Raw genomic sequence first — 13709 nt, forward strand, 5'->3', positions numbered from 1 at the left:
CAAACCTAAACTTAAATTGCAGACTTATTAGCAGTGGGTCTGGAACAGTGACACAGGGACAGGATTGGGGGGCGGGGGGGGGATAAATGGTAACTCTAATGGTTAAGCTGGCAGAACATACAGGAAATGAATATTATTACTAGTCAAATGCTGCCTACATTGATTAATTTTGTTTTTGGGGATGAAGGGATACAGTTAAACACTATATATTTAATCTTATCATCAAGGTATGGAAAAGCATGTACAGAAGTCTCGCCAACTAGATCTAATTTCTTTTAACAGGTTTACTCCATGAAAGTCAGTGGATTGACAGTTCTGGGCGAAAAAATACCAATGTTACACAAAGATTTTACAGGCAATTTATGGAAGGCTGAAGAGGAACAGAAGTCACAAGCAGTCATGAAAACTGGTGTAGCCCATTGTAGATATCCATACTTTACTGTTTTTTAATTGGTGTTGTTTGTGTGCATGCACATATATATGTGTGTGTATATATGTATGTATATATACATACACATACACATATACATACACACATGGCAGCTTGCTGGAATTTAATAAATAAGGACAACTTATAATATATAAAACAATATAAACATTTATATGCTACATGCATATCATATAATTTAGACGTAATAATTTATACGACAGAGAGGCACAGACCTATGTTCGTCCAATTTTTCTGGATAATGCACACACACAAGAAGTGTCTATTCTTATCCATCGCCAGGCCACAAGTTTATTGTTTTCTGAAGTCAATGCCCGTACAAATGTTTGGGATGTTTTGCACTGGGAGTTCCAGTGCTTATCATCGATACCACGACAGCCACTTTTGGCAGGTTTGGCCTGTTTACACTTTGTTTCATAGAAATACTGTTTGACTGGGGAAGGCCCTGTTCTGATTTCTCCCAGCACAGTAACTTGGTGTCCTCTAATGTCAATAGCAGAAGATTTGTCTGTGACCCATCGGCTCTCGCTGTCACACACAGAATACTCCCCACGATGACTCTTGTTTTCAGCAAACCGCTTCTGCCGAGACGTTTGGTTTGCCGCCACAGAACTGCCGATGTAATCCTCCGTAAGGTATAATGGTGGCGGTTCCAATGGTGTATTGTCACTCAGGAGGACCCTGGGGGAGCTGTAGCGCTTGTGATGCTTTAGTAGTTCTGTGTCCATTGAGATAACCGGCTGGAAATCCAGTTTCACACTTTCATTGCCGTCCATATCAGGCCCAGCAGTCTCTGTTTTCTTCATTGTGTCTTGAACGCTATCCTTAATATCTGTGATTTGCTTGGATATCTTATTTCTTAAGATGTCTGCTTGAATAAGTTTTATAATGAGAGAATTGATTGAATCTTCTGGTAAACTCCCTTGGTCCATGTTGGTCGACTGGATGCCACGGAGATAAGCAAGGAATATCACATAAAACAAGATGGACATCACCTTGTTCACGTGTAAGATCTGAAAAAGAACCGAGAGTCAGCTTGGAGACAAACAAATGAGCTTACATAGTCAACTGGTTGGTGGGGGTTGTTTTTCTTCCCATCGTTTTCTTTTCAATATTTTGCAGGTGCAAAGTTTTACAAACTGTGTGTGCAATACCAAAAGGCCAATAAATTCATGCAAGCTTCCCCCAAATTCATATGGTCATATGAAGCTTCTTTAGACAAACCATTGGCTCTTTAAGCTCAATATTATCTACTGTGACTGGTCGTAACCCTTTCCAGCCCAGGTCTTCCAGGCCCCTATACCTGGAGTTCCCAGGAATTAATACTGGGCTTTCTGCATGCTTTCTCGTTGAGCTGAGAAAAACCTATGAAGCTGCCTTATACAGTGGTGCCTCGCTTAACAAATGCCCTGCTTAACGAAATTTCCGCTTAACGAAATGATTTTTCGAGCGGAGGTTACTTCGCTAGACGAATGCGTTTTACGAAAAATTTGTCTACCGAATTGCGGTTTCCCATAGGAATGCATTGAAATTCAATTAATGCGTTCCTATGGGCAAAAAAAATTTCAATGCATTCCTAGGGGATTCGCTAGACGAATTTTTCGCTATAAGAAAAGACCCGTGGAACGAATTAATTTCGTCTAGCGAGGCACCACTGTACTGTTTAAGATCATATTGTCTGCTGTGAGTGGCAGGAGCTCTCCAGAATCTCACATGGAAATCTCTCATATCCCTACTCTCTGAGATTCATTTAACTGGAGAGGCCAGGGATTGAATTTGGGGTGTCCTGTAGACCAGTGGTCAGCAAACTTTTTCAGCAGGGGGCCAGTCCACTGTCCCTCAGACCTTGTGGGGGGCCTGACTATATTCTGAAGGGGGGAACGAACAAATTCCTATGCCCACAAATAACCCAGAGATGCATTTTAAATAAAAGGACACATTCTACTCATGTAAAAACACGCTGATTCCCGGACCATCCGCGGGCCGGATTTAGAAGGCGATTGGGCCGCATCCGGCCCCCGGGCCTTAGTTTGCCTACCCATGCTGTAGACAAAGAAATGTGCCCTACCCCTATCCTATGGCAAGCTTATCCTACCTATTTTTTAAACTCTCAGAAAAATCTGACCTGTTCTCACTGTTCTCAGGAATTCTTGACATGAGGTTCTAATTCACACATCCATTCCACTGATACCGGCTGAATTTTTACACGGCAAAACTGAATCCATGCATGATCCAGAAGCCTGTGTATTCATAGTGCCCCTCGTGTTGTCCACAGAGAAGAACAAAGATGTGTGCGTTTATTACTAAGTGTATGGTTGGAATCAAACGTTACAGCAGACTTGCGACTACCACTAAAAACAAAAATCTCACACCATCTTCTTCCACTCTGCCTTTGTAACATCATGCAAGTTTCTCACCCCTGCAAATAGCAGCCAATGAAGTGGAGTGGGAAAACCATGTGTGATTATATAACATATTAAGTCTTTCAATATCAGGAGTGAGCAGAAGAAAAAACCACTGGCGGGACCACCAGTGGACCAGCAGCTAGAGACTGCTGGTTGCTGGGATCTTGCAAAGAAGTCGGAGACTAGTAGACTGGCCACGTCTAGCACTGCAGATGTTCTAAGCTGAACATCTCAAGATCCCATATCCCATATTAAAGGTAAAGGTAAAGGGACCCCTGACCATTAGGTCCAGTCGTGACCGACTCTGGGGTTGCGCGCTCATCTCGCATTATTGGCCAAGGGAGCCGGCGTATAGCTTCCAGGTCATGTGGCCAGCATGACAAAGCCGCTTCTGGCAAACCAGAGCAGCACATGGAAACGCCGTTTTACCTTCCCGCTGTAGCGGTTCCTATTTATCTACTTGCATTTTGACGTGCTTTCGAACTGCTAGGTTGGCAGGAGCTGGGACCAAGCAACGGGAGCTCACCCCGTCACAGGGATTCGAACTGCCGACCTTCTGACCAGCAAGCCCTAGGCTCAGAGGTTTAACCACAGCGCCACCTCGGTCCCTATATATCCCATATTAGTTATGCCTTAATAATGCAGAGACCCTGACTATGCACTTTTGCTCTGTGAATATAAAACTCATTTTTCTTTCTAGCAAAAGAAAAAAGGGGGGGTGGAGTAGCCTGTTAGCCCACAGTTGCCCTAATGTTTTTGGTGCCATCACTACTTTTAGTTGCAACACTATTTTTAGTTGTAGACTCTGGTCCACAAAACTGTACAATACAGTGTAGTAACAGTGCAGCCTTAAGCATACTTATTCAGATGTCAGTCATACTGCACTCCATAGAACTTATTCTTAAATTGAGAATTTCATCCTTAATGTGTTAGCTTTTTGCAACTTGCATCTCCGGACAAGTTAGCCACAGCTTTCTGCTCTGGATGGGGGGGGGGGGAGAAATGACTCTGTCAACGTGCAGGCTGCCCTTTTATGGTCAAGAAATGTGTTTTCTTCATTCCCATATTTTGTTATGAAATGAGCTCACCTAAGTCTAGACTACATTTTCCTTAATGCTTAAATGACAATTTCTTGCTGTTCTGTAAAAACAGAAGTCTGCAGAGAAAACATCGGAGTTTCTAACAGTAGATCACTGGAACTGAAGGACCGGCGCTCTTGCTGAAGCAAGCTGCTTGTGAAATAGTAACCCAGATCTCACAAAGGTGGGAGAGGGAAGAGTGGTTAGAACTTCTAGCATGGCTGATATCAACTGGAGAATGAAAATTGTCCAGCTGCTGCACTCCACCAAACTAAGCTTGTCCAGCAGAAGGCATGGAACCATCAGATATCAACAGTTAAGTCAGTGTCGAGGCTTTGATAGGAGTAAAACTGTTCCTCAACTATACTACTTCAAACTTATCGGATTGCATTTTTTTTTAAAAAAAAAAAAGGCCTAAAAAAGGCATTTGTGCACATTTCCCCTTTTTATGAACGCCCCCCCCCCTAAAATATATGGTTTTGTGCAGTTTTTTGCTTTCACAAAATTTGGAGAAGTGCAAATTTTGAAGGGCAGCTTCATTTCAGTTTGGAGTCTTCCTCAGGAAGTGTGAAGTAAGTAAAATGAAAAGTGGACCAAGTTTCTCCTTATCCCAAGCTGCAGTCTGATGCTTTCTATGTACAGGAATTTCCTTTTCTTTTCCCCTGTGGTGAACCATTTCCCCATGCGGTCAACATAGCTGCCAAGTTATCCCTTTTTTACAGGGATTTTCCCTTATGCTGAATAGGCTTCCTCGTGAGAAAAGCGAAAACTTGGCAGCTATGCCGGTCAAGTCCAGGGTCAGCCTCTCTTCATACTTCACAAATCTTTGCACTCTGCAGATAAGTGTATGCAAATAACTAATTAGGGATGAGGTCAATAGTCCAGTAGTAGAGTATCAGACTTTACCACTCTTGGCTGGATGGAAGCCTGTGGATTGACCACAGGTGGGGTTGCCAGACTCAATAGTGGACAGGACTTCTGTGCCTTTAATTGCCCTGCTCCCTTTTGAGTCTGGAAACCTTAAAGAGAAACCAGCAGACCCTTTGCTTGGGAATTAAACAAAGGGTCTACTGGTTTCTCTTTAAGGTTTCCAGACTCAAAAGGGATCATGGCAATTAAAAGCACAGAAGTCCTGTCCTCCATTGAGTCTGGCAACCCTAACCACAGGCTCAAAAGATTGGGAGGATACTTTGTCCGTCCCCCCCCCCCCCCCATTACAGAGAAAATGCTACTACTGCATTGCTGCATTTTACTACTTTTGGGGATGTGTGAATAACCTCTTTTCTACTATAAATTAAGTTATTAAAATTTTAATGCTACTTTCCAACAAGTATGGACGCTTACTTATTAGCATAGCTGCCAAGTCTCCCGTATTCCCCGGGAAAACCCCATTTTTCCAGCTGTACCCAGCCGAAAAAACAGATTCCCCCCCCCCCGGTTTATTCTGGCACGGCCACCATTTTGGAACTGGGCGGAGCATGCTCAGAAGCGACTTTTGATGCTGTTCTGCCCAGTTCCAAAATGGCAGCAGCGCGACTTCTGGTGTGGCGGCCATTTTGTAACAGGGCAGAGCAGCATCCAAAGTCGCTTCTGAGCATGCTTCGCCCAGTTCCAAAATGGCGGCAGCGCTACTTCCGGTCCGATCCCTTATTTTTCAGGCAGGAACTTGGCAGGTATGCTTATTAGTAGAAAGGAAGAAGAAGGACAAGGCATTAGAAGATCCCCCCTTTTCTCCTATTCCCTGCCTCCATGGAAGAACAGCCATTGCATCCCCACTCCCAACCTCTAAGGAAGCTGCCTAGCTTGAGCAGAGGGGAGCTCATGAATTGGTTGCATAATACAAAATCCGAGTGTGGCTGCTTCTGCTGCTGCAGCCATGGAGCCAAATCTAGAGGGGCCGCAGTAGAAGCTGTCCAGCACCAATGGTGCCCTTAGGGCTGGAAAGAAAAGGCTGTCCACTCTTTTGGACTTCTTCCACCAATCTGCTGAGCAGCATCCAGGGGGAGGGGAGCTCCTTGGGTGGCTGCACGTAGCATTTGCAAGATTACGAAGAAGCCGGAGAGACTGGATTAGAAGGAACAAACTTTACTTAGCGGTGTGCTGCTAGCAAACTCAGCTTTCCTTCCCTGCTGGTGACGCCCAGAACTGATTCCTGCCTCCCCCCCCCCCAATACAACCATTTCTAAATCACTTTAGTTCCTGCTCACACTACAGCTGCAAGCTCCTCTGCAGGAGCTGTCACATTTTTGCAGCCCTAGTTTGGTTTATCGTTTAACACAAACCAGTGTTTCCCAATCAAACGCAAATTGCAATAAGGAAAGCAGAAAGCCTGTCGGGAAAAGCCACTTACTGATTGCGGTATCGCCATTTTTATTTAGCACCAGGCATTTCTGGTGCTTCCTTTAAAATAGTCCTTACGGAGCAGAACATCCAAACTGCAAGTTGGCAGCTGATTAAGGACCATCTGCACAGGCCAGTAGGTCCAGAGTGAGACAATATTACGAGCCTGGAAAAAGGCGAAGGCCTTTGGCAGAAAATAAAGTGAGAGTCTACTAAGTGAGAGTCAACTTAAACACGGAAAGCTGATGCATCTGGAGAATCATTATCCCGAGCTTGAGATATTAAAAGGAAGGGAGAATGTTAGGAAGTAGTGATATCTAAACAGACCCCTGGGGATCTAAATCTTTGCTTACACACATTTTATTAAAGTTAAACAAACATATATTGGGTGGGAAACGGATATGAACCTGGAAAAGGAAATGGTCCAAAATGCAAAAATGCACACAGAGAGATAGGAAGCTCTCTCCTCTCTCCATGAACAATTCTCAAACTGCGTGAACACCAGAAACAAATACAGTGGTGCCTCGCTAGACAAATTTAATTCATTCCACGGGTCTTTTCTTATAATGAAAAATTCGTCTAGCGAATCCCATAGGAATGCATTGAATTTTTTGCATTTTTTTTGCCCATAGGAACGCATTAATTGAATTTCAATGCATTCCTATGGGAAACCGCGATTCGCTAGACGAATTTTTCATAAAACGAATTAGTCTAGCGAGGCAACCTCCGCTCGAAAAATCCTTTCGTTAAGCGGAAATTTTGTTAAGCAGGGCATTCGTTAAGCAAGGCACCACAGTAATTAAACACACCCAAGGTTCCGGGGGGGGTTCTTATTCTACCATATTTTTGCATGATTCGTTGTCCGAACTTGGCCCCTTCCAATCAACCTCTTCTGGAGAGTGATCATTCACCTGCATCAGGTGTGATTGTTTGTTTGTTTGATTGACTGATTGATTCAGTTATTCCCAATGCAGAGATGCAACAGGACCCACGTTAAGAGGAATCTGCTGTTGCATCTCTGCTTGAATCACCTCCTTCCAATCAAGAGGAATGTTCTCAGATCAGTGAACTGGGTGGATACAAAGAAAGCAGACAATTCTTACTCTTCTACTGTGTAGGAGCAAACTTTGGGGCGGTATCAGAATGGTGCGTCTCCAATTGTAACTGCCAAAAAGTCTGCCTCAGCTATCAAAAGGAAAACAACACGCTGCACGCTTCCAGACACGTCTAATGACTTATTTGGGTAAAGTCTTTTTAAAGAAAAACCTTCTTTCCAAATAGAAACTATCAAATACCCCACCCACCCCCTGCATTGTACACACAAAATGTTCCTGCTATGCTTTATTCTCCGCTTTGCATGAAATTTAGTTAATAACTGAACACTGCCCCAAAGATTGAGGGCACGAGGAGAAGGGGACGACAGAGGACGAGATGGTTGGACAGTGTTCTTGAAGCTATGAACATGAGTCTGACCAAACTGCGGGAGGCAGTGCAAGACAGGAGTGCCTGGCGTGCTATGGTCCATGGGGTCACGAAGAGTCGGACACGACTAAACGACTAAACAACAACATCCCCACACTTTGCAGATGCATAATTTACTGTGAGCCATGGCACACAACTGCTTTTTTTTGCTAAATACTAGTGAAATGCCAAAGTTTAACTACGGTTTGAGATGATTTGTAAAAAGGGCCAATGAAATTAATGGACAACAGGCTGAAGAAGGACAAAAGTGCTACAAACAACCCATTGTTATGGAATTCACTGGGGATCCTTAATCTTTTTAAAAGATCAGACTCATTCATGTAGAAGAGAGAATATTTGGGAGAAAAGTCCTATCGACGACTATTCACTAACAGCTGAATGGGACCCTCCATGTGAGGCAGTTTACCTAAGGAACATCTGTTTCCATATCAAACAGTCGGTGCCTATCAACATTTTTGCAGCGTGTTCTCCTCCGTAGAGACTTCGGAGGGGATCCCTGCCACCGTCGGACGGATTAGTGCTGAAAGGAGATTACTATAATCACTGATCGGAGTGTAGGTCTTTGCACAGTGCATTGCCCTACAATTAGCTCTAATAACGGTTCCCTTGTCCTCCTATTGATGCCTTTGGAGAACTAAGGGGCACCCTCTTCCCACAGGGGCCAGGCGGAAGCCCGTGGAAAGCCAGAGAAGCCTGTAAACAGCAGCACTCTCCTAGCCATGCAGACATATCATGGAGTGTAAAAACAGTGAGCAATCAAGAAAATAAAACAGTGTTCTATGGTAAGCCTTCTTGAAAGAGTTTTCCCAAAGTCAGCATATAAATATTTTTAAAGAATTAAAATAATACAACCTTGACATATCCAAACATCAGAATTTCTTACCCTATCTCAAGATTCAGAGGTGTTCACAATGGCAAGGCTCTTGTTAACCTGCACCTGGCTGGAAGAAAAACTTAGCTAGTGAATAGGAATTGAGTCTCACACTAGGAAAACGGCACAAATGGCACGGCATAGCAACAATATCAACCCTGATATATGTAATGGCGTAGATTTCATTCAAAATAATTCGATTTCATTCAAAATAATTCGAAGTACTTCTAACACTGTATGACTTTGCAGTTAACATTGAATACTAATTTACGGAAAATCACTGGCCATTTGAGAGATCAAATCATAACAGCGATAGGGTGGGATGAAGTTATGAAACTGTCTGTCTTAGTCTGAGTAGGGACCATAGGTGCCAAGTTCCGGATTGAAAAATCCGGGATCAGCAGCGCCGCGGCACTGGAAGTCGCTTTTACACACTTCTGGAAGTGCATAGAAGCGACTTCTGGTGCCGCTCTGCCCATTTCCAAAATGTCCGCAGCACCAGAAGTCGCTTCTACGTATGTCCGGAAGTGCGTAGAAGCAACTTCCAGTGCCGGCGTGGCACCAGAAGAACCTGGCCGCTAGCAGGAGCTCTGTAATCTGGGGCAATACAAGGTATTTTGCCATTCGGGACACCTGTGGGAAATGGTAAGAAAATACGGGGGTTTCCCGGAGAAAACGGGGTACTTGGCAGCTATGGTAGGGACCAAGATTCTTGGAAATGAGACTGCATGAATTTGCCCAGGAAATGATAAAATAGTTCTGGCATTAAGGGTCTCAGCAAGCTACTGACTGCTGGTGGAGGCAGACAACCAACAGTATGAGACATCTCTGCTAGAATATATGCACCGGATCCCATATGCTATTGGCTCAGATTGGTATATAAAGCCCTGAAGAACTTGGGTCCCACATATCTTAAAGACCAATTGAACACTTCCATCACAGCTCGGTCCCTGAGAGCATCCAGATCCCCTCATATCACAGAAGCTAAATTGGCCTCAAGTAGATACCAGGTATTTAATTCTGTTGCTCCCTTGCTATGGGATACTTTTCCAGCAGAAATTTGGCAGGCATTCTTGATTTTCACATCGAGGCGTCTCTCAAATTTTTATTTTTTTTATTCTGCCTGCAACTGCTTAAAACTTTCTTAATTAGCAAGTCATTTTTCCGATTATGTTGTACTATTTTAAATGCAGTTTTATGTTTTATTGTTGCATACCACACTGATATTTTATGATCTGGTGGCATATAAATACTTTTATAAATGAAAGAAACAAAGCACTACAGAAGAAACAGAGGGCAATATTTAATCACTCTCAGCAAATTTCAATGGGGCTGCTCCAAATATGACTTCTGGTTGTACATCACTCACTCAGCAAAGCAACATCTGCCTCCCTTCCCAAATACCTACTTCAAACAAAAAGTTTCTAGAGGATAAGAAGAGAACCAGCATGGCAAGCTTCCCTAGGGAGTGCATTCTGAAGAGCAGATCCCATTGCACCTTCATGCCACTCCCAAAATTATATAGGGTTTTTACTTGGAGCAGGTATTCTTCTGAAGATCTCAGCGTATGGGTTTCATTTTATTACTCTTCCTGTAGTCTATCACTGCCACCAGACATCTGTTCTCAATTACTACTTCCTCACCCAGGGCTGGTAGGAAAAAGTAGAGCTGGGTGTAATCAACTTATTGGTGCCATTTTATTTATAGGCAGCTTTTTGCCACCCAACTGGTGGCAAGATCACTCCAGATCTCCAAATACACTGCTCCTAGATATTGAAGAATGTGGTGGACAATATCAGATCTTGAGGAGCCACTAGACAAAATCCACAAAGCAGTGCAAAGCATAAATGCATTAACATAACTTTCTGGGATCTGCCTAACAAGGGGACTGCACAGTGCAATGCCTCAGAAGGTCACAAAGGTAGCAACAGAGATCCAAGAAAATCAGCCTGTTTGGATAGGCCCTGAAGCAAACTTTCCCATTGAAAGTAATGGAAAGTAGATTAATCCGTTCCAGACGGAGTCCGCGGAGTACTCAACCTGAAGCGTACTTAACCCGAAGTATGAGTGTAATTGGTTCCGGAAGTCCGTACTTAACCTGAAGCGAACTTTCCCATTGAAAGTAATGCAAAGCGGATTAATCCGTTCCAGACGGGTCCGCGGAGTACTTAAACTGAAAGTACTCAAACCGAAGCGTACTTAAACCGAGGTATGACTGTACAGTGGTACCTCGGTTTAAGTACACAATTGGTTCCGGAAGTCTTTACTTAACCTGAAGCAAACTTTCCCATTGAAAGTAATGGAAAGTGGATTAATCTGTTCCAGACGGGTCCGCGGAGTACTTAAACTGAAAGTACTCAAACCGAAGCATACTTAAACCGAGGTATGACTGTACTCTCATTTTCCTACTCATATTGAAATACTGCCCCTCAATGAGGCCAAAATGTTTAGGGGCATGTGTCCCCTCAGGAAAAAAGCACTGCATAGATCCACCAGTTAATCAACGCAGTTGCCAACCAAAACTTAAGCTGATGCCAGATTGATAACGATCTATATAATCATTTCCCTCCTGAATGCCCCAGAGCCATACCGCTACCATCCTTTCAGAGGAAGGGTAAGGTAGAAATTTAACAAACCAACCAACAATCTTTGGCCATAAAAGGTATGCTGGCAACTGACCAGAGTAGTCAGATTCAGGGGATCTAAGGATAACTTTTAAAGTAAAAACACACAATTGCCTCCTTCAAGAAAAGAAACCATAACAGAATGGACCAAACCCAGGGCCGGCCCTACGGCCAGGCTGGGTGGCGCAGGGCACCATGGAGCCGGCCGGCCAGGAGGGCGCCACGAGCTGCGCCACCCGCTGGCCGGCCAGTCCGCCGCGCAGCTGCGCCCACGGCACCCACGCTATGCCTGCCCACCCACCCGCCGTGCAGCAACGCCTGTGGCAGCCATGCTGCGCGCTGCGGCCACCCGCCCACCGCGGTGGGAAACGGGGCGGGGGGTGCCAGAGGGATCCGGCGCACCACGGCGCCAGGGGCGCTTAAGACGGCCCTGACCAAACCGAGTAGTTCAACTTGACTAGCTACACTCAGCCAAGTGTGTGTGTAACTGGCTAGAGACCCCCAAGAACTCTGTTAATATCCACTGGAAAAATCAGTCAAATTCAGCCAAGCAACTGCACCCAGTGGAGGTCAATATGGCATTCAAGTTGTAAACTCAGGTCCCAAGATGTGGGGGAAGATCCAAAAGGCAAACGGAAACACAATGAATTATATTTTTCATAAAATTTATACACTGCTTGACTATAAAAACAAAAACAAATCATGCTTGGCAGGTGAATTGCCATTTGGGGAAAAATAAGGGCGCATACAAAAAAGCAAAAAGATAAAACAGCAATACGCAATTATCAAAATCCCAAAGGCAGCCTGCACATATACAACGTTTTCTAGAGCCATTTCAATTGGGGTTTAGGCCCAGCTTTGGCACCAAAACTGCTTTGGTTGCCCTGTATGATGACCTCTGCCAGGAGAGAAGCAGGAGAAATGTGTCCCTCTTAATTCTCCTTGACCTCCCAGGAGCTTTTGATACCATCAACCATGGTATCCTTCTGGAACAGCTGTCCAAGTTAGGGGTGTGTGGCACCGCTTTGTGGTGGTTCTCGTTCTCCTTGGGTGGTCATTCCCAAGGGTGATGCTTGAAGAGTGCTCTCCGGGCCCCTGAAGCCTTCAATGTGGGGTTCCCCAGGGTTCAATTTTATCCCCCATACTGTTCAACATCTACATCAGGGTTCAGCAAGGTTTATCTTGCCTGGGCCAGATTGGGCCCGTGGAGATTCCTGCGATTTTTTAGCACCTACGTGATTTTTGGCACCGCGGAAGCGAGTCCCTGTTTAGCACTGGTTTAGCACAGCGCACGAGCGCGCAGCTCAGTTCGGGAGCGGCTCATGGGCCGGTCAAACGACCTCCGTGGGCCGCTTCCGGCCCATGGGCCTTAGGTTGCTGACCCCTGATATACATGAAACCGCTGAGTGGGGTTAGCCATAATTCTGGAGTACATTGTCAGCAGTATGCTGATGGCACACAGCTCTACTTCTCTTTATATTTGCAGGTGAGGCAGCGGAAGTGCTGGAGTAATTGAGTCTTGCCTCAGTAATTGACTGGATGGAGTCAATAAACTGAAGCTCAATCCAGATAAGACCAAGGCACTGTTAGGGGGCAGTTCTCTGGACTGGATGGCTGGATGGTTGCCTGCTCCTGATGGGGTTACACTTCTTGTTGGGTCCTTCTGGATCCATGGCTGCTCTTGAGACTCAGGTGACCTCGGTGGCACCGAGTGCCTTCCATCAGTTCCCGCGGGTGGCCCAGCGGCGTCCCTAACTTCTGCCGTCTAGGTTAGATTACTGCAACATGTTAGACGTGAGGCTGCACTTGCCGCCAAACAGTTTCTGTTCCGAATTCAAAGTGCTGGTCTTGACCATATAAGGAGAACTGATTTAGATTTAGCAAGTTTATTTCTATTAAATATGATAAAAACCATTTAAGTCAGTAATGGCCAAACTTGGGCCTCCAGCTGTTTTGGAACTACAACTCCCATCATCCCTGACCACTGGTCCTGTTAGCTATGGATGATGGGAGTTGTAGTCCCTAAACAGCTGGAGGGCCGAGTTTGGCCATCACTGATTTAAGTTGTTTTAGCTGTTTTAATAAGCTAAATTTGGCATACTTTTATGTGGAGTTTAGATATATTTTATATATTGCTGTAAACAAAAATGAAAAAGTTTGCCATATTGATTTTATGTGCCATCCAAATGTCTCCACGGTCTAATCCAGTGGTTTCTAATCCAGTGGTTCCCAAACTTTTCCAGCCCCCCCTGGAATGGTTACATAAACTCGCCTCCCGCCCCACCCTAAAAAAACAACATTGTTTTGAGCAGTAGTTTGCATGACCAACTAAGGAAGATTATAACACAATAAACTTCAAAACGGTAACAATTAATTGCACATTTGTTCAAAACCCAAATAAAACTATGTCGTTAAATTAATTAAACATCGGTGAACAAGACTGTACCCCAGTGTGCCAGA

General features: G+C 44.5%; 1 protein-coding gene across 6 annotated transcripts in view; it reads right to left on the reverse strand.

The window, feature by feature from the left end:
- Nucleotides 1–263: 263 nt before the first annotated feature.
- NTF3 (neurotrophin 3) overlaps nucleotides 264–13709 on the reverse strand; it is a 68200-nt gene continuing 54754 nt past the window's right edge. For 2 of the 6 annotated variants that reach the window (XM_035137926.3, XM_088669986.1), the window contains exons 2-3: nucleotides 8638–8695; nucleotides 264–1461 (exon numbers count right to left, since the gene is read on the reverse strand). In XM_035137926.3, the coding sequence (XP_034993817.1) occupies nucleotides 664–1440 (777 nt within the window). In that variant the 5' untranslated portion in view covers nucleotides 1441–1461; nucleotides 8638–8695 and the 3' untranslated portion in view covers nucleotides 264–663. Of the gene's footprint in view, nucleotides 1462–8160; nucleotides 8285–8637; nucleotides 8696–13709 lie in introns of those variants that run through there. The other 4 variants (XM_035137925.3, XM_088669985.1, XM_060275138.2 and 1 more) reach the window with 3 other exon arrangements.

The sequence above is a fragment of the Zootoca vivipara genome, chromosome 5 (genome assembly GCF_965207765.1).
Source record: "Zootoca vivipara chromosome 5, rZooViv2.hap1.1, whole genome shotgun sequence".
NCBI classification, from domain to species: Eukaryota; Metazoa; Chordata; class Lepidosauria; order Squamata; family Lacertidae; genus Zootoca; species Zootoca vivipara.